The sequence below is a fragment of the Perkinsus marinus genome (assembly GCF_000006405.1).
Source record: "Perkinsus marinus ATCC 50983 genomic scaffold scf_1104296953018, whole genome shotgun sequence".
NCBI classification, from domain to species: Eukaryota; Perkinsozoa; order Perkinsida; family Perkinsidae; genus Perkinsus; species Perkinsus marinus.
This window is the reverse complement of record NW_003208655.1, coordinates 317763-337596: the sequence shown is the minus strand read 5'-3', so window position 1 is coordinate 337596 and position 19834 is coordinate 317763. Positions and strand designations below refer to the sequence as shown.

Here is a 19834-nt window from a genome sequence, read left to right as displayed (position 1 = left end):
TCTCAACTCTCACCTTCGTTACATCTTGCGTCGTGAACACTTTCCGTAGAGGTATACTGCTGAGTAGATACATCAATAGATGTGACGACCCCACAGTAGTTCACTCAGCGAAAGGCTCATGCGGTAGTTCCCAACACTTGATATCTATTTTTAGACGAGGCACTATGACAGTAGCAAGGGGAGACTCTACTACCACTACTACTACTTCTACTGCTACTGCTACTACTACTACTACTACCACTACTACAACTACTACTACTACAACTACTACTACTATCGACAGTTGTATTCAAAACAGCACTTTCTTCAATGCTCTCGTTATATATGCCCAGTCCTAGCGCATTCAGCATGAGAGTGAACATCATCATAGCACATGATAACAACAGAAGTATATTCCCATCACTGAGCAGGTGTACTAGACCGTCAATTCTTGGTCATTTTTGTGGAGTAGTATGGACGATTCGGTGACCTGTCCTGCCGTTATTACATCAAGCATTGATACAGTGGAGTCGGTCGTCAATATAAATTATACATATATGAGTATATGTTTATGCTGAAATGATATCTCGTTTGAGGAGGGAGGACTGCTCTGTGGGGTGTCTGAGTGAAGCAAATGGCGACTAGTGAGGAGACTCTGTGGAAGCCGCAAGGAGAAGTCGAAGTAGAGACTTCATTGCAATAGGCTTGAGGCGATCGCGGTCGTTGAATCGATTTCATCCTTATTGTAGAGCTCGGAGATATTTCATATGTAACCGTACGTTGGCATCGACCAAGGAAGAGCCATTCTATGACTTTGTCATGTGCTAATACTTGTAACAGTGGCATTCCTTGCACTTGGACGCTACGCCGTCCTTGGCATACCAGTGTCGTGATGTCGTTAAGATCAACACATGCATATTCCGATACCTGATCCAATGGTGATGGAGGAAAGGCCCGGTCAAACTTGAGCTTTTTTCCTCTTAATGCTTCTGTGAAGGCCAAGGTGGTCTCAGTTCGCAACGGTAAGTAACGAAGCAGGGAGGTTTATCGGTCACTGCATCATAGTATGCTCTATAGGGCGATTCAGGTTGATCCCAAACGCCTATCTATCTCTCACCATCCAAGCATTTGTACTGATCATCAGCCATGATGAATGAGGACACAATTCCACAAGGGTGTGGATGCAAAGTTTATTATTACATGCCATGTTCTACTACACTGCAACGGTTCCACTCTTAGGCGAGCGAGGATATATACGGATCTTTGCAGTGAGAAATGGCGAGGACACATTTGAAAGCCAGTAGAGACCTCCGAGTTTTGCACAGTGCAAGGCATCAAGTGGAATGGGAATCTCCCGAAAGCAACAGCGTTCGGGTTAGTCATGGATAAGAGGCAAAAGGGGGATGCTTGTGTTGAGTCGGGGTGGCAGCAGCGTGGGAATATATGCACATCGTCAACTACATGTGTCGGTAACAGTATGAAAATTCTGAGGAAACTCGTATATAAACTCCTTTAATCAGTGCGGAAACTGCTGTGCTGAGGGCAAGCGAATTTATATTCCTTCGACACTGCTTGGTAGTGTACTGGGCTTTCCTCTTTAAATGCGTCCGAGCAGCCCAACCGACGGGGAAGCAGCGGGTCAACAGCAAGTACGATTGTGAGGATGGGGACCTCCTGTTGGCAAATTCAGCAGATACGGTCATCGGCCTTCGGGAGTTTGAGTAAAGAAATAAATCAAGCACGACTAGGGATGTTGGGAGAGCTGATGGAGAATCGCAAACGTGCTGAGGTAGTGGTGACAACATACTGTTGCTGCTTCTACTCGTATTTCTGTGGAAACTCTGTGGAAAAACCCGATATTCGCGGTGATATGCAGTAGTCGTGAAATATATTTTTCACTAGTGTTTATCATATCACTAGGGTGATGAAACTCTATTTTAGGAATCAGAGCAGTTCTTTCTGACTCGAATGCAGCAGGAAGCTACGAGCTTCCAACACCTCGTACAGATGTTCGAAGACTCACTTCACAAGGTAGTAACCTCAACAGTCGTGGTTCTCCTGGTCGCAGTATATTCGTTCGAGTAGCCCATCCGTTTTGTAAAGCTCTTTAATCTCAGGTGAGTGCTGATTTGGATTCTCGTCTGGTAGGGTTCATCCGTGGCGAAGACGTGAAGGCGATGCTGGAGGAGAAGACGGGAAAATTGGAAGAGAGGTCATAGGGGGAAGCTGATTCAGTTTATATCAGCGATGTTGCTCGACAGAGAATCTGACGCCTTGGGCTTACGTGTTAGGGACCTATTATAATAAAAGTGACGCTTATAGTTTTACACTGTAATCATACTTTTGCAGAGATAGGCTACTCGATTAGGCGTCGTATAAAAGACGGCACTTACACTTACAACTCGTACCACCGTCCATGGTTCATATTATGGAGTTTCACAACCCGTTTTACGTGAAGTGTCGCGTAAAACTTGGTGAAAAACGCGATATTCGCGGCCTGTACAAGTCGTGAAATATGTTTTTCACTAGTGTTTTTCATATCACTAGGGTGGTGAAACTCCAATCATTCAGGTTGTCGGGAATAGAGGCCAAGGTTGACCTGAAGGCTCACGAATCTACTGCTCGCATAGCATGTCTAGAAGCAGTGGTAGCAGGACTTCAAAAGGAGGTAGTTCCTTTACGTCGAAGTGTCGGGTGGAAATTGGTAGTTCAGATTAGCAAAATGAAGGAGGAGCATCAAGAGGAAATGGAAGCGATGGGAAAGCGAATTGAAGTATGAAGTTTGAGGCTTCTTTTCGACGGTCTGTAGTTTTCTTCCATAGGTGGTCTCGACGTCTACAAAAAGTGAAGTGAGCCGCACTGAGGCTGCGCTCAGTGGCAGAGTCGACGGTGTTGAGGAGAAATTCGGAAAAGAGTTGCATGAAGTGCAAGAGGAAATGCAAAAAGGTGTTTTTATGACTTACAAACTTTCAGCAACACGGAGAAAATTTCTCAGTGGAACGTAGACCTCTGCGGTGAAAGTTAAAGTTCTTTTAAATTTGGCTTTCCGCAAGAGCAGTGATAAGAGAGAGGCTGTAGTGAAACTTGTGAAGTGGAATACTATATATATTTTTTCACGGATGTAACATCAGACATGTAGTAAGCATATACCATATAGTTTTTTCGTCTTTAACCACACTAGACGTGTAAGCAAAACGCCGAGATCATCGTAGCGTGAAAATACCTAGTGTCAGCAGCATATTGAGGAAAGCCTCACGTCGCGAATGCGAAGCAAAGCAGTATAACATGAGCTTATAGATGGATTTCATTCGAAGGATGAATTTCTGATTCCCTCAGGATTCTCTACTGTAAATGGGGAGAGACTAGATGTCATTGATCACAGTATGACCGAACTTAGTACTAGGATGGATGCCTTTGATTCGAAAATCGATGCTGTTGATAATTGCATCATCAGCATGCAGGGCAAGCATAAGAAAAGCCGGGAGGAAGGTAGTTTGGAGCTGCTCTGGGAGGGGTATCTTAGGTTGCGGTTTAGATGATACGAAACATGCCCAATTGGAGACTGCCTTCAAGGAGCTGGACGGCAAGATGACGGGAGAGTTCACAAGTATTGGGGAGAAAATTTCCGAGTTGGAAAAACGTAAATCGTCGAGTGAACGTTTCAAGTCGCTGAAGGCTTTCCTTAGGTATCACTGAAAAGGCTAGCAGCGAGTCAATACGGCAGTTATGCGAGGGGACTGTGACTGAGAAAGTTGCTGCTGGTAGGGGTGGGGCTCTAGAGGGTGCAATTGTGCTGTTTTGTGGAACTTCCGTCAGGAGTGGTATGTGTGGTCAGTTACAGCGCAGATGGATGCCCGCTTCGAGACGGTGTCGAAGCAAATGGTCGACTTCCAGAAGGTCTGTGATGAGCAGAATGAGGAGTTCACAAAGGAGCATGAAGAATTGAAAAATCAATTGAGTACGCGAGACCTTAGTGCTTCGTATTGTGTAGTGGAAATAGTAAAAAAATATAATATTTTTGCCTTTTAGTAAGTTACTCATTCTTGACATCATCTGCACTTTTTTCGAAATATGATGTTAATGAATCAGCATCGTTGGAATTTCCCCAAATTTTTTCCATCACTGTAATTGAATAATTTTGATATTGCTAGTGATGGTATTAACTTTAGATAAAGTGCATGAAGTGGCGAAGTCGGCTGGCATCGAGAGAGATCAACAAGGAGCTAAGTTGGAGTTAAAATTACAGCACACTATGGATGGTAATAATCTGCATCTTTGGGAGACCTCTGCATCGTCGTCATTATCGTGTTGTTGTTGAGAGCGTTGATATTCGAGCGTTAGAGGAATATATTTTCGCTTCCCCCCGGAGTTCCCAAAGTTACACCATTTAAGTCTAATACCGAGTTAGGGTAGAAGTATCAATGAGAATTCGCAAGAATTTCAGTATTGTCACCACTCCATGTAGTTGACCATATGCATATGTTTGGAATCTCTTATCGAAATCTGGCGAGGTTAATAGTGTATATCACTTTTAGGATTAACGAAACGAGTTCAAGTTCTGGAGCCGAGAATGGATGAGCTACAGCGCGACATTCAAATGAAGCTAAGCTTGTGAGTTTGGGAGGCTTTTACCTTCTGTCCTGAGTAGTGATGAATTAATGAGCGTAATTTTTCCATCAAAACAACGGCGGATAGCGCAACGTTTGCTATCAGTGTTGGGATATATGTTCGGTCCCCTCAGCTGAGTCTGAGAGTTTCCTCACTGACTTTAGAATTTACATAGGAATTCGAGAGGAATGTACAGAAACTAATGGAAATTTCCAAAAATTTTCGCAAAATTGTCACCAACACATGTGGTTGATCATGTGCATATTTTACCACGTTATGTCTATGCTTGAACATATCAGTGAACGTGAAATGGAGGTCTTGATTCATATAACCACATTTTAGATGGGCCTGATTTTTTTCAGGATTTCTCGTAAATTGCGGCATCTTTCTCACTCGGGGTTGAATCATTCATGGAGGATTGATGATGCCGTAAGATTCTTTCCTAGTCCCCGTGAAAGGATTCATATATGGCTATCGCAGATGAATAAAATCGGAGCTCTTGGCGTCTCTGCTGGCCGTTTTATCGACTCTTCCCCGTTCGCCCTTGGTGCCTACAAGAACATGCAGTTGCGGCTTTTCCCCAAAGGATGCGGTCATGGACCGCCGGGGGTAGGTTAATGAAATCTAGATGGTTCTGTTGTTATGTTTTTTCCCTTCAGGCGGCATCGAATGTTGTGTCGGAGAAATCAGCACGATGTAGCGTATGGTTGGTATGGAATCCACAAGCATCCAATAGAGAGGCTCGGTTGCCGCCAATACGAGTCGAGCTAGCAGTGGGAAAGTGTGTTGACTTTTTATTTTGAATTCGCTTTACCGTGATACTGCAGGTCTCGGAAGGGACCTTTGGAGATGGGCCATCATGAATCTCTTTATGGGTGCTATGTTTGGCAAGGAAATGATATTTGTGTAAGTGACACCGTGATTTTGGGGATGCATATTTTCGCTGTGTCGGACAATCGAATGATCGATTTTATCTTTTCGGTTCAGGTGTTGGAGGATGAGCTCACCCCGAGCGGTTCCCTCGAAGTGTCAGTGTCCATACCGTAAATATCCGATCAGTTCCGCACCAATTTGAGGTGTCTCTATAGATATCGTCAATGGTACGATGCATTGGAGCTCACCCCTGACGAGGCTGAATTCGAGAAGGATCAATTGCAGAATACCGTACCTCGGGCAACTTTCGCACCAAGGGGTAGCGACAGTACACTCGATGACTGAAGACAATACAGTGCTTGTCGCAGGTCCACCGGGTGGTAACGAAGTGATAGGAAGCTCGAGAATGTCAGTGGCGAGCAGCGCCTTTACGTTTGGACCGGATGGGCCTCCTATGGGCAATTCTACTGCTTTGGTGAGAGTCGATTCACGAAACTGTATTCCTGCCGATGCGAGAAAGTATGCATATGGTCAACTAGGTGTGCAAATTCTGAGAAAATTTCGGGAAATTTTTTTCGGTTTTTGTACACCTCTGGACGAATTCGTAAATAAATTCCTATGATTAGTAAGAAAACTCCTGAGCTCAGCTGAGGAAAGGAAACATATATTCCAACATCGATTCGTATCAGCTATCGCAGATCAGGAAGTCACATTTACGTATTTATTTTCAGTCGGCTCCTATGATGCGCTCACCGGAAACGTCGAACCCCTTTGAGCAAACTCTCCCCACACTAGCTGAAGTCGAACCGAGCATGCGGATAAGGCCGAGTTCTGCCACACAGGTGGGATGCCATCATGTATTGTGTTGAAGTGTAGCTCTTCCCTTAGTTGCGATCGTTCTCACCAACGCCGACCTTTAGTGATGGAGAAGCCACTGTGACCAACAGGTGAGGTCTGAATAACAGGAGATCACCAGAGTGCCGCTCAGAAGCGATCGAGTGCGGCCTCAAACGATGAATCTCAGTGCCACGAGGCATAACCCTTTCAGCACAACAAGCAGTGACTTGGAGGCACCGACCGTTCCTAACAGGTGAGGGAGAGTAACAACTGGAGGTAGGCAACTACTACTGCGCCTCAGCCCTGCCGCCCTTGCGAGCTCGCAGCCAACTACCCGACAACGCGATTCTGTTCCCGCAAGTGAGTGTGGTCATTTTCGACACGGTGTCTTTTATCAGTATCCACCAGGTTTCTCTCATCCCATCGGACGGACCTCTGATACTATCTCGCCCCGACGCTCCAACTGGACACAATTTGCTGGTATGTTGTTGTTGCCCCTGATAACATGACCACTAAGGTCACTTAGTGTGTACGTGGATTTCGGGCTCTCAAAGCACAGGGCTTGTCTGATCCTGTCCAATGAATCGGATGTTCTCAGGTTGATGTTCCCGCGCCAGTCGCTGACAAAGCTATAATTTGCTGCTAATATTCCTGAAAGTTTTTGATGATATACTTGATTATCGCACTTTCCGCTACGTAATTGTGTTCCATGTTATATAGTGCGATACCCGCGGAACGTCATAAAAACTTATTCATACTAGGATAATTTGGGTGAAGTTGTTAACTTCTTTGCACAAGATGATCAGGTTAGTGAATGAAAATCGTTATAATCAACAAATTTACAAAGCCGTTTATACGAGGTGCTTGGCCACGGATAAAAGTAGAGTTCTACTTGACAGCTTTCCCGATGCACTACGTGGAAAAAAAGGTAGTACCGGAAAGGGTTACATAAGTTGAAACTAGAAAGTTGCGATCATTCAGTAATCACATATAAGCAGTTTGTTGAATGATAGTCGCAATGACTGAACCAATGAGGATACCGAAGATTAAAGCGAAAGCCATCACATAGCCTGCCACTTCCATCTCCTCCTTGTCGTTTTGGTTAACCTGCGTGGGACCATGAATCATACACCACGTCGCAACCACACCGTTAGAGCCCGCGAACAGAGCCATGACGATGAAGCGGAACCAATCCTGACTGAACGGAGAAACGGTGATATGTACACACAGGAAGAACAAAGGAATGAAAATGGCTCTCGCCAAACACGCATAACGTGTTGCTCTCTTACTCAGCCGAACATGAACATTGGGGGCGAAACGGCCCAGGGTATCGAAGACTTGATAACAATACGTCATCAGTTGACCGAAAGTGGCATCCGCCAGAGAAGATGGAGTCATTTGGAAGATGAGCCACGGGAAGACTACAAAGGTTATAGTAAAGTTTGCCCACACGTTGAAAGCCATAGGGACGGTATCCCAGACCACTCTGTTGATGGGCCGATTCATAGTCTTGTTGAGCTCAAACTTCTGACGATCCGCCTCAATCTCAAAGACACGGATCATATAAGGGTGTGTCTCCATAGCATATTTGTACATAGGAATGATAGCGAGATTCGCCAACAAAGCCAAACCGTAGAAAAACACCATGCGTGGGTATTGAACGTCCGTGACACCAGCACCCTCCAAGATGGCCTCGCATAGCTTATCTACAGGCCAGGCCAGGAGACCAGCAACACCCTCGCCAATCATAATCCACTCGGTACACTCAGCGGTGACCAGAGCAGCTAGACCGAACATTGAGGATTCCATCAGAGCATTGGCGAAACCGAAGGTACCGATGAAGATGCAACCACATGCGAAACCAGCAGCTTGGTGATCGCGAGCGAACGTAATAGCACAAATCGCAATGAGCATCTGGGAAATACCCATGCCGAGGCACCCGATGTAGAACCTGGGCGCAAACTTGAAACGATTACCCATATACACAAGCAAAAGCTGACCAGCATTAATGCACAGAGAGTAACAGAGAGAAACCCAGGTACCATATGCGTCACCAAAAGCATCAATAAGAGTGCCGAGCTCGCCCAAGATGAAGTTCCACCCAAGGAGGGCTACACAGCCGATGACACAGAACTGAGCCTGGAGCGTCCAATCGCATCGGGGCTCAGCAGATCCCTTGGTATCGCTAGCTTCACTTGGTCTAGTCTTATTACCAAAGCACGTAAATATTTTCATTGAGATTTAAGGAAAACTGAAGAAGAACCATCAAAAACGCTATTGTCCGGACCGCGAGACATTCTTTGCTTAAGCGGTCACGAAGCCCTCAATACCCCTTCACACGCTGCTTCAGACGCCTATGTCTATCATTCTGGGAACCACATCTACCGCCCTCAGGAATCCGGGTTGACCCATGCTGACAAGGGCGAATAACTCCCGGCGAGAACTGTTTCTAGTATGTTTTACAGACCCTTTAGGAGACCCTCCGAGTCCTCTGGCCATAGTGAGACTATGCCGAGCCGTGTTGCCATACCATCGTGTCGAGGGCGATCCTCTTGCAGGTCGACACATCCGAATGGAAACTCAGCGTCGACTTAGCCGAACAGCACGCATGCCCAAACTAACACAACTACCCTGCACGCATGCACAAAGTCGCTGGTCTATACCAAATCTCCCATAACTCATCCGATGGGAAATTTTCTCAATATGATGAGATACGGAATCGCGGTTTGAACAATCGAGCTCGGAGACACATGCATTCTGCATCTAGTCAAAACTATTACTACTGATCAGAGCATTTTGCTGCGAATGGTCGCGGTAGGGAACTCCTACAGGTTTCTTCAACGGCCTCCCAACCCTCGAATGGTTAAGGAGGGGCGATTCAGAGAAGCAGAGTGGTTCTTATGACTGACAGTTGTGTCCAAACCCTCTCAGTCGACTCATTATTTCTTTTTGCGTCGCTCCGTCCGATTATGAGACGCGACGGGACTGTCCTCAAGAGACATGTAATGGGGCACTGCATACGTGTATCAAGTGTCACACTTTCCACAATACATCCCCTGTTGGGTGTAAATGATTACATGTGAACCGACTGCCTGATGATCGTTGCAGAAACGAGGACAGTTCGAAAATCACAGATCGAGGCAATCAACGTGACATGGCTAGGCATCTCGAGTTCTTCCTGATCATTGTGGAAGCCCCTTTAATTAACCCTAATGGAGACATGATGACAACGAAGTGGAACTACAAATATTCACAACTCAAACACCGCCGTTTTTAGCTCGCGCGAAAAGGGTGATAGACAACAAATGGTCATATAGACTTATGTTCTTATCAAAGATATAATCAGCGACAGAAGCTGCTTATGGTGGATGAATTTACAGGTCTAGGGCCAATATGGCCGAAAAACATCCCCACCGTCCTTCTTGACTAAAGTGATTCTAGAGACAACAGTTGCCTCACATACGAGAGCCGAAATTACTGCCCCCAGCAACAACAATAGTCAAGAAAGCGAGAACAGCGATATATAGAGCAGGCAGTACCAACGGATAACCGCATATAATAAACTACTAAAACATACAAGAGAACTATCTTACATATAGGCACACTGCTGTATAATCGTAGCGATAATAGAACCGGCGAAAATACCAAGAATGAGAGCGAACGCCATAACGTAACCAGCAATTTCAAGCTCTTCCTTCTCATTCTGATCAACCTGTTGAGGACCGTAAATCATACACCAAGTAGCAACAGAGCCGTTGGTGAAACCGAAGAACGCCATGATAACGAACCGCCACCAATCGGAGTGGAACGGAGGCACATCGACGCTGAAGTTGAGGAAGAACAGCGCGATGAAGATCAGACGACCGAAAGACACGTAACGAATGATCTTCTTACTGATGCAGAAATGGAGATTCGGGGAGAATCTACCCAGGGTATCAAAGACTTGGAAGCAGTATGTCATAAGCTGACCAAACTGATCAGCTGACATGGCTGATGGGACCATCTGGAAGATAGTCCAGGGGAATACCACAAAACTAATTGTGAAATCAGCGCATACATTGATAGCCATGGGTACGATATCTTTGATGACCTTGCTCGTGGGGCGCTTCATCGTCTTCTTCATCTGGAACTTAACTCTATCTTCTTCGATCTTATATACAGGTTGCATGAAGGGATGACTCTGTACACCAAACATGTACATAGGGATACACGCAAAGTTGGCTAACATGGCCAGACCGTAGAAAAAGATCATACGGGGGTACATATAATCAGTAACACCACAGCCAACCAGAATAGCCTGGCAGAGTCTATCTACGGGCCAAGCCAGAAGACCAGCGATACCCTCGCCAATCATAATCCACTCGGTACACTCAGAAGTGACCAGAGCAGCCAGACCAAACATTGAGGACTCCATAAGAGCATTGGCGAAACCAAATATACCAACAAAGACGCAACCAAACACGAATCCGAGCACTCGATTCTGTTGGGCCCAGGTAGCAGCACAGATAGCCAGAAGAATCTGGGAAATACCCATACCGCCACAACCAATGTAAAAACGCGGTCCAAACTTGAATCGGTTACCCATATACACCAACAACAATTGACCGCAGTTAATGAAGAAGGAGTAACAAAGAGACACCCAAGTTCCATATGCTTCACCAAAAGCGTCAATTAGAGCGCCAAGCTCACCGAGGATGAAGTTCCAACCGAGAAGAGCAACGCAGCCAATAATACAGAAGTAAGTCTTCAACTTCCAATCGCAGCTCGGCTCCTTGGTCTCGGCCTCAACTTTGAAGGCGCCCGAAGAGCCAGCCTCGGTCACCTCATCATCGCTTTTAGATGTCTTGCCTAGGCACGAGAACGCCATTATCAAAAATTCTGAAATAATAATTAAACACATGATACCATCAACTCTACGCACGAAGCTCGGTCACCAACGATCCGTTCTCATGCAACAGAACAACAAAATTCTCGGAAAATATCCGCTTGGCACACTCGGCTTAGGATTATCGGGAGACGTTAGCGCAGCGGATACGCGCAGCGTGTGCGACACAACAAAAGGGACTGCATAGAGCGTCACTGACTGAGCTGGGCTCACATGAGAAAGAAAATTTTGAGTGACAGCGTGTCCGAGTGGTTAAGGAGGTGGACTAGAAATCCACTGGGCTCTGCCCGCGCAGGTTCGAATCCTGCCGCTGTCGTTTCTATGTAAATTTCTATAGAACATGATTGATTCTCTGCATTCGCCTACCATGTACGCTACACAGTTCATACTGCCAATGAACCTCCATCGCGCGTACCTTACCTCAGCATCCAAAGCGCGGGCCTAGTATTCCCTTCTCTTGGAACACCCGACGGGTTCTCTCTGCCGAAGGGCTGTACAAAATTGATACTAATCTTCCGACCATTGCGCCAGGCTTACTGATATCCCTATTCGGGAATCCCGAAACCTGCTCGGAAGCTCTTATTCGTAGATGTTCATCCACTCAGCCTCTCAAAAACACAAAGACATCAATTCTCGAACACCGAATTCAAGGTGTCGCACCCCCCCCCCCCCCACTCACACACACCTAGTGGAGCTATTTATCCGACATCTTCGCGATCCATCATCCCAACGATGATCCACGAATGCAGAGTCGTGCGTGTTTCAATGGGAAACAATACCCCCGAGCAATTTCCGAAGCACATCCCGTTTCGAAGTGATGGCCGCAGCACGCAAACAAAATGCTGTCTCTATCTCAAAATCTCTCATTCTCATGAGACGAAACTTGGCTGTCCTTTTCCCATTCGGACCCCACCTTGAGCTGTTTAAAACGCAACAACACGTGCATCAGAAACCGACATCATAATCAAAGTCTTACAACTGTTACGCGGCCAAGATCTACACCTCCCACTTGAAGGTAACTCGTCCTTCGACTCAAGCTCCTTGACTACGCTCCTCCTCCGTTTTCGAGTACTCAACCACTTCGCACGCCTTGCCACCTAAAGCACTTCATCAGGGACCACGTCCCTATAGCCCAACAAGCAACCAAATACAGCGACTATCTTACTGGACTCGACAATAGTCTCACGGATTTGTTCCGCCTCTTCCTCAGAGAGAGCGATGTATTCGTCATCGCTGGTCACCGCCAGGCACCTGGTCCGGTAATACAAGAAAACAAACATGATGTGAAATGCTCCACAGCAAATTCAAGTGCAGCGCAGCTCACCTCTGCTTGCCTCCTTCAATATCCACAACACGATGATTACCAAAAATCTTCGGCGGCACCAACGTGGGGACCTTACGCACAAGTCAGCAGAATAAATTTGCACGCATGCACACTTACCACCATAGTCTTCCCATCATCTCTCCCCAGGCATCCGGATGACTTCTTACCCCAGCTGTAGACAAGCCCACTCTCCGTCAAAATAAAAGAGTACTGAGAAAAGCCACGCCATACAGAATTAAGTGATAGAAATGATTCCCGCCATACCTTGGTCCCAGCTGCGAGCTTCTTGATGCCCTTAATGCCGTTCTCGTAACTGCATCACAAGTCGCAATCACCTACCCACGCGCCCCTCACTACTCAGATGGTACTGTAACAGAGTGAGGCTCCAGCCATGTCCGATCACCCCAATAGTATCTACATTACCCCAAAGAGCTCCACGAGGAACATGTACCTCTCCCCCGACTCACACTGCACCAGTGCTAGCTACCGCCACTATGTGGTGCTCCCCGCATACAGCGTCTACAATTTTCGTGCCTTCCAGCTGAGAAAAAAGGCAAAAAATTTCCCCTCGATTCAACAGCATCATCAACCAAGTTCTCCCAACTACTATTACAATACCCTGGCAGACTCCGACCGAATTTCCCCACTCGAGAAAAAAGCTCATCGCCGCCAAGGCTTTTTTTACTACCTTCAAACATGGGATTTCACGGGGATATCTTTCAGCCGAGTACCTCAACCAGCACACATCACAACCCACAATTAGCACTAGTCTCAATTCACTCACATGTCACCCATCGACTCTTCTCCTAGCCCCAACTGACCGTAGTCATTACGACCAAAGACGAATAGTCTGCCCTCATCATCGAGAATCAATGAGAAATTAGATCCACATGAAATCTGAACAACAACTATATCCCCTACATTCACAAACATTATATTTCATCATCATCAATATTCTGTCTATGGAATTTACTATTTATTTCACATTTTTAACATATAATAAAATACCACTATCTGCGAACTAATGATTGCTTCTCCAAAAGAGGTTAAAATCTCCACCAATCTCAACTGCCAGCAGTCCAGTTCACCCGGTCCAAATAGAGACCACCCTAATACAGCACCAACACTCATTACAATGCATGGCGATTCCCTAGCGAGCACTTTACCGAATCAGAATAGGAATATGCCCCTCACCAACAGCAGAGTCTATCCGTCGTACCTTCTTGATATGAGCATCTCCAAGCATGTCCTGGAAATACTCCAACATTTGGGGCTCCGCTTGGTCCGAGGAATCACCCAAACCCAGACTGAATGAATGATAGAAAACAATAGTGATAAAATCCCAACAATAGTGACAGACGTGAAAATGGTTAAGCCCATGGAGATTCATCCGCCCTTTGTCGCATCAGAAATTCTCCCCATTTAAATTCCATCGCCACATAGCGTGAAAAATGAAGCGCGGCAGATTCCCCACACCTACATTCCAAACTCTCCCTTCCCGCAAGTGTAGACATGATCGGACTTAGTTCGCATCATGACATGCTGCGTCCCACAAGATACTTCTTCCACTCGCTCACCCAGCTCCAATAGACGTTGCACAGCCTCAAACCTGTCAGGAGAATCATAAATCTTCGCTGTGCGCAAACGGCCTCACCTGTCTCTGTTATTCTTATCACCGAGTCCCAAGGCACCCTGGCCAGAGAACCAACTCCCTCCCCAGCCCGCCGAGTGAACCTGCACCATTACATCATCATCATCATCAAAGGCTCCTCAATAACACACCCCCCCTTACTGCGCCATCCTTCGTCCTCACCATGGTGTGGTATGCACCACAGGACACATCAGCGGCCAACTCTGAGACCAAAATCATCTCCAATCTCCCCAGATGCCCACCACCTACTGCTAGCCTGGGAGTCTGTCAATGCCTCGATTTCCGCGATAGCAGCAACGTCGTCAACATCACCCTTCTTCTACAAAAAACAAAACTCCCTATACAAATCACATACCTCATCAACTACTACCCCAGAGGCACTATCTCTGGCCAGTTGACCGTACTTGTTACTACCAAAGGTATACACCTTACCCTCACATACCACAGCCGAGTGCTCTCCTCCACATGCCAAGCTCTCGACCGACGACACTCCACTCAACTCCGGGACCTACAATAGAACTGCATCACCAAAGCTAGTGAGTCCACAGGCGCACTTTAATAGGCATCTTGCTAACCTCTCCCACTGCAGGGCCACCGGTTACTCCCGAACCGGCGGGTGCTCCCCAACGCCAAACCGTATAGGATGAACCTGCCAGTGGATTGAAGGCCACCAACAACAGATCAACATATTAAAACCATGTTGAGAAAGACTGCACTTACTGAAGCTCCTCAGCTGCTGCTGCATCACAGACGTGAAGGCCACTCTACCGTGCATAGGAATTGCCGCTGTAGCGATCATTCAAGATGGGAATTAAAACGATAGTAAGATGGCTATAATTCACAAATCGTCACGCGCCACGAAATTCATCCATCACACACGATCTCAATCATCAGCGACTGAGCCCAGGCCAAGTACTCCAACTCAACAGTCGCCGAAGAGTGCACGAAAAATATAAAGCAATCGGGGTGCTACCTTCAACACCCCTTACCCTATATTCAAACGGAACATATCGTTGAGACAGTAGATCCCACCAGAAGGGCTCGGTGCTAGGTGAAATACCTACAAAACGAAAAGTCGTCATTCCGAACATCCCATCGAGGCAATAGCCTCTTCACCAGCTCTTCCGCCGACCCACTGCTACTACCTGGCCGAACTTGAGCGGATTCTGGTTATCATCAACTAGCAGGTTGCCAGTCACGAACACCATTACACCATTGTTCGAAGGATTCGGCTGACAGTCGGCCTTAATAACCTGAGACCACACCCAGAGCAATTCTTTCAGCACAACAACACTGAGGCGAATCACCTGATGCTGGACCTTTTGGAATGGCAAACTGACCAGCTTCTGTACTATATTCGCCGCACCCTGAAACTGTTCTCCCTCGAATGTCAACATAGAGGTATCTAAAGCCTCCTAAAGACGTCCTCCATGTCTTCGACCTACCTCCATACAGGGGAGTCAGATTAGACCTGTTAGCATCGAACGTGCCATAATAGTGCTGGACGAACTGCTCCCCGATCGACTGAAACTGAGGGTTGATCTGAGCCATTGAGACAGGTCTATGTGACTACGAATATGCATCGGCAGTGAAACGATCAGTTGTCGCACAACCCGGGAGTGCTTCAATTCAGTCCATCACCGTCACCGCGCCACGAAATTCCCCCTAACCCCATACCATTGAACCAAAACACAGTGCAGATAGAATAAGTAGTACAGATGAAAGCTCATCAGCAAAAATCGAGGGAGCAGCCATACGCAACTACCAACACTAGCAGTAGAGACAGTAGCTCTCACAAGGCCAATCTTCCAAGCGCGAACACAGTCTTATCGGTAATCGTCATCCTCAACAACACTTCCTCTTCTCCGACCCCGACGTAGACGCTCCTCCATTTCCTACCGCTCCACCGGTGCCTCGACGATCCGATAATTTAACAGCGTTCGAGCTGGCCACTGAACCGTTATTGTGTACTCGTGGCTCAATGCCATTCAACAAACTGAACAAGCGGAATTCATGAGAAACACACACATGCATAGAATGCAGCGTTCTAACTAAAACTATCCCACGAGGGTTCGAACCCGGGTCGATCGGACAACAACCTCCCCCATTCCCCATTCGAGTATTACTCATAGCTGTCACACACTCTCTCCGCAATCGCCCTGAATGCTTGTTCTACATTAAGGCCACTTTTGGCGGATGTCTCAAAGAAGGTCATCCCATATTTATCAGCAAGAGCTTGGCCTTCTTCCGTCGATACTTTCTATGAAATATAAGCATGGAGAGACACATCGGTAATACCGATTCGGTAGTAGCAGAAGAGTATACCGATTCGGTAGTAGCAGAAGAGTATACCGATTCGGTATACTCTACTATTACTACTACTACTACTACTACTACCCGCTTAGCTGCCATATCAGCCTTATTCCCCACCAAAAGCTTCTGAACCGTCTTATCCGCATGCTCATCCAAGTTGCGAACCCAATAGTCTACATCTGATAAATGGAGGAATCTTGAGGTTGGCTGAGAAAGATACGAAACAGGTTACTTTTGAAACTCTTGGAATCTGTCATATCATAGATGAGCAAGACTCCCATAGCGTTGCGATAATATGCCGGAGTAATCGTTCGGAACCTCTCCTGGCCGGCAGTGTCCTATCAACACTCAGTCTTGTGGGAAAGCGTAATTCAGCTCACCCAAATTTGCAAGCGGACTTCTCTGTCTTGTATGTTGATAGTTTTAACTCGAAAGTCAACCCCAATCGTGATGACGAAGTTCGAGTCGAAGCGGTTTTCACAGAATCGCATCAATAGTGACGACTTCCCGACGGCTGAAATAGACAACAAAAGACACTCCTATACTAACCATTCTATCTACACTTTGTAGTTATAACAGTGCATGCAACTCAATGTACAGTTACTATTACTAGGCTCTCACTTTCGCCGAGTACCAGAGTTCCGCAGAGTGTGGTAACTACTACTACTACTACTACTACTACTACTACTACTACTACTACTACTACTACTACCACTATCGCCCAGGACCAGAATTCGTGCAGTAGCGTCGTATGAGTCGTCGCTGCTAGCTACACCTGCTGCTGATGATGCCGTCTCAAAGTGCGGCATCAGAACGCTAGATGATAAATATGATTGGAAAAGGCAATATACACCTGCTTGAGAAATGAGATGATGCACGCGACAATGGCAGACGTAATACGTTGTGGACAGGGCGCGCGCGCAATACAAACGCAAGATCCGATTCTACTGTGACATCTACTATACATCACCGTCATGGACTTGGTTCTCCTGGTACCAACTAGAGATGCTGACTTGGTGTGAGCACAGGGTATTTGATCATCGCTCGCAAATTCTGCGATGATCAGATTCTGTCAACTCCTTTGGAATTTCTCTGGGCGGTTCTCCGGAGGATATTCACCGTTGCATAACGACAGACTTTTACTGTTGTGATTGGATAAGCAGAGACTCTCTGCCAGAGAGACTTAGCTACCACCAATAACTGGTCTCTAGCACATCGACAGCCGTCAGGTTTGTATTCGGAATCTGAATGGCACACTCCAGCAATGATGCATCACGAAAGGTCCTTATAGCCAAGATCATCCAAGAGCGTCAACAGGTGGAGCAAAGACCCGCGTGGGTACTTCAAGATGGACACAAAACGATTGAGAATGCGTAACGTGCGCGTCGCTGTTCTCGTGGATTCTCCTTTGAGGACAATCATTCTAGCCACAAATTTGCGGTCTCAAAGTAATGAATGACAGCAATCCCGGAGTAGAACGCCTGCTTTCATGACGAGATGTATGGTCAGAAATACTGGCCATGGCAACTCAATTTGAGTGGCGAGTAGCTGAAATCGTTCGACTCCGAAGTTATCCAGTCAAGAAAGGCAACCCCTCAGGCCCCAATCCACTCCTGCATTGCCCGAGGCTCGTCCCTCCGGCATTCTGAACGGAACAGGGCGATCGAGTCAGGTTGTGTACGGCACGATGCCATCTTTCCAGACAATAGCAGCAATGCGCTCCTCTGGTAGGACTGTGGACCCATGATGGATTCTGAAAATGACGGTGGCTCGGGTAGACTCACTCCGCGATAATCAACGGAGAAGTCGCCGAATGTCGCGAGCAGACGTCTTCCCAGTGAAGACCGGAACGCGAGAGGTCCGTTGTGAACATTAGTAACATGAGCAATCTACACTTCAGGAGAGACCTCCCGATGTCGACCAAGGGGAGAATTCGTCCACAGATAGGCTACTTGAAAACATTAACACTTGGATGGACATTAAAAGAAGAGTTATGCAGCACCAGGAGATCGGGCAGGATCAGAAAGCCCAGACAAATGCAAGCCGTGGAGGCCACGGTAGGTCAGTAGTGCTGACTTAACACAGTCACGAACCAGTTGTCTCTAAGAGACTGTATCAGAGGACACTGCTGAGCTCTCGCAGATTCGGCACGTCACAATGAACATCAGTCGCCTGAATCGAAAGGACCCTCCGTCGAACAGCCCTCGGAAAGTCAAGGAGCTTGGAGTTTGTCCCGCCTCACGACGTGGTGGTCAGACAAAGACGAGGTTAGTGGATTCATCCCTCCACGGTTCGTGCCCAATGTTCTGGTCGCAGAACCCATCAGTAAGGCAAGATGAACCTTCGGGACTTGAGAAGGCTCGGGGTGATCCTCCATTGGACAGCACAACTGAAGATGGTGGAGGCCTCTGGGGTTACCTGAACACGGCCAAAGATAGAGTGTGAGCCCCTCAGTGGCCCGATGTTAAGCAGCTCCTCTGTGCTAAGGGTGAATGCTGCGATGGCACTGGTCGCACCTGAGGACGATCAAATCCTTCGAGAGACGTTGTTGAGGGAGTTTGGTGGCGGAGTAGAGGAGGTTGTCATTGCTGTTTACATCAAGCGGTGAGCTTTCCTGCGCTAATGAGCGAATACCAACGGTATTTTCCCCACGATATCTGCATACCGGTTCGAGTGTTAGTCTAGCATATCAAAAGAATACAAATCGCAGCACACTCTGATATATATAATATAGATATACATTCTATTAGAGGGGAATAAACCATAAGTGTAGGGACATTGGTGATGTATCGATAATCTAATACAATGGAGTTCTACCCGTTTATGTGAAGTGGCGTAATACTCTGTGAAATTCGCGCTATGCAGTAGTTGTTAAATAGATTTTTTTACTTACGTTTTTCACATCACGGGTGAAACTCCAATGAACAGTGCGGGAATGAAAGTTTGCTTTCTTCACCTGGGTCCAGAAGCACTTTCACTAGTTATAGAAGTTTACACGCAAATATCGCTAGGAGTGTAAAGGAACCAATGAGAATTTTCCTCAGCATTTCCACAAATTTCACTCCTAGCATGCAGTTGGGCATGTGCGTGTGTTTTCAGACCGACAATGAAAAAAATAATATTATAAGTATTTAATTTATATATATTTAATCATTATTGTATAATGGCGATACACTTATATCTAATATAACACTATAGCTACTAGAGTTTCGCTCGAACATGTGTCTATTCCTCGAGCTAAAGTGATCAACTTCGTGTAGTACAGTCCATTGAAACAACTAGGAGCGAACTACTCATGGTGAACCGTCGAGTGAATAAACAACTAGCAGATAATCAGCGGGGTTGCTCTACTGCCAAGTACCCT

At 46.6% G+C, this 19834-nt stretch overlaps 6 protein-coding genes and 1 non-coding gene across 7 annotated transcripts; 2 read left to right on the top strand and 5 right to left on the bottom strand.

Annotated features, from left to right (window-relative positions):
• The first annotated feature begins 1613 nt into the window (after window positions 1-1613).
• Window positions 1614-6968, top strand: Pmar_PMAR017709 (conserved hypothetical protein). Its single transcript, XM_002776789.1, has 26 exons — window positions 1614-1628; window positions 1673-1768; window positions 1921-2010; window positions 2097-2191; window positions 2551-2647; window positions 2693-2752; window positions 2802-2925; window positions 3316-3468; window positions 3515-3619; window positions 3666-3740; window positions 3815-3937; window positions 4149-4238; window positions 4515-4590; window positions 4950-5016; window positions 5068-5196; window positions 5247-5368; window positions 5415-5493; window positions 5575-5630; window positions 5676-5779; window positions 5829-5935; window positions 6192-6302; window positions 6349-6407; window positions 6449-6550; window positions 6599-6657; window positions 6706-6777; window positions 6896-6968. Exons 2-26 carry the CDS (start codon window positions 1730-1732, stop codon window positions 6898-6900), a joined length of 2199 nt encoding a protein of 732 aa, XP_002776835.1. The 5' UTR covers window positions 1614-1628; window positions 1673-1729; the 3' UTR covers window positions 6901-6968.
• Window positions 6969-7106: 138 nt separating this feature from the next.
• Pmar_PMAR017708 (equilibrative nucleoside transporter, putative) lies at window positions 7107-8554 on the bottom strand. Its single transcript, XM_002776788.1, has one exon. The coding sequence runs from the start codon at window positions 8530-8532 to the stop codon at window positions 7282-7284; it is 1251 nt and encodes a 416-aa protein (XP_002776834.1). The 5' UTR covers window positions 8533-8554; the 3' UTR covers window positions 7107-7281.
• Window positions 8555-9886: 1332 nt separating this feature from the next.
• Pmar_PMAR017707 (equilibrative nucleoside transporter, putative) lies at window positions 9887-11164 on the bottom strand (the record flags this gene model as incomplete). Its single annotated transcript, XM_002776787.1, has 1 exon — window positions 9887-11164. The coding sequence occupies one exon, from the start codon at window positions 11162-11164 to the stop codon at window positions 9887-9889; it is 1278 nt and encodes a 425-aa protein (XP_002776833.1).
• A 252-nt stretch (window positions 11165-11416) lies between these two features.
• Window positions 11417-11498, top strand: Pmar_PMAR017706. Its single transcript has one exon. It is a non-coding gene; the product is annotated as a tRNA-Ser (tRNA).
• Window positions 11499-12129: 631 nt separating this feature from the next.
• Pmar_PMAR017705 (UVB-resistance protein UVR8, putative) lies at window positions 12130-14956 on the bottom strand (the record flags this gene model as incomplete). The annotated part of the gene is made up of 17 exons (XM_002776786.1): window positions 12130-12279; window positions 12348-12433; window positions 12507-12577; window positions 12624-12716; window positions 12771-12819; window positions 12864-12920; window positions 12974-13047; window positions 13195-13237; window positions 13291-13403; window positions 13726-13813; window positions 13987-14115; window positions 14161-14240; window positions 14299-14360; window positions 14407-14476; window positions 14513-14665; window positions 14712-14806; window positions 14878-14956. The coding sequence occupies 17 exons, from the start codon at window positions 14954-14956 to the stop codon at window positions 12215-12217; spliced, it is 1407 nt and encodes a 468-aa protein (XP_002776832.1). The 3' UTR covers window positions 12130-12214.
• Window positions 14957-15142: 186 nt separating this feature from the next.
• Window positions 15143-15708, bottom strand: Pmar_PMAR017704 (Nuclear transport factor, putative; the record flags this gene model as incomplete). Its single annotated transcript, XM_002776785.1, has 4 exons — window positions 15143-15217; window positions 15303-15410; window positions 15465-15562; window positions 15603-15708. 4 exons carry the CDS (start codon window positions 15706-15708, stop codon window positions 15143-15145), a joined length of 387 nt encoding a protein of 128 aa, XP_002776831.1.
• Window positions 15709-15786: 78 nt separating this feature from the next.
• Pmar_PMAR017703 (RAS small GTpases RIC1/ypt1, putative) lies at window positions 15787-17279 on the bottom strand (the record flags this gene model as incomplete). Its single annotated transcript, XM_002776784.1, has 7 exons — window positions 15787-15822; window positions 16057-16153; window positions 16284-16417; window positions 16555-16649; window positions 16703-16808; window positions 16851-16984; window positions 17183-17279. The coding sequence occupies 7 exons, from the start codon at window positions 17277-17279 to the stop codon at window positions 15787-15789; spliced, it is 699 nt and encodes a 232-aa protein (XP_002776830.1).
• Window positions 17280-19834: the final 2555 nt, after the last annotated feature.

What these genes read in the sequence shown, in the direction of transcription:
- Pmar_PMAR017709 (XM_002776789.1), top strand. Translation starts at nt 1,730, where the DNA reads ATGTTGGGAGAGCTGATGGAGAATCGCAAACGTGCTGAG. An exon ending in GCAAGAGGAAATGCAAAAAG is followed by an intron (nt 2,926 to 3,315) that starts GTGTTTTTATGA and finishes TGATTCCCTCAG; the next exon opens with GATTCTCTACTGTAAATGGG. An exon ending in ATTACAGCACACTATGGATG is followed by an intron (nt 4,239 to 4,514) that starts GTAATAATCTGC and finishes TATCACTTTTAG; the next exon opens with GATTAACGAAACGAGTTCAA.
- Pmar_PMAR017708 (XM_002776788.1), bottom strand. Translation starts at nt 8,532, where the DNA reads ATGAAAATATTTACGTGCTTTGGTAATAAGACTAGACCAAGTGAAGCT.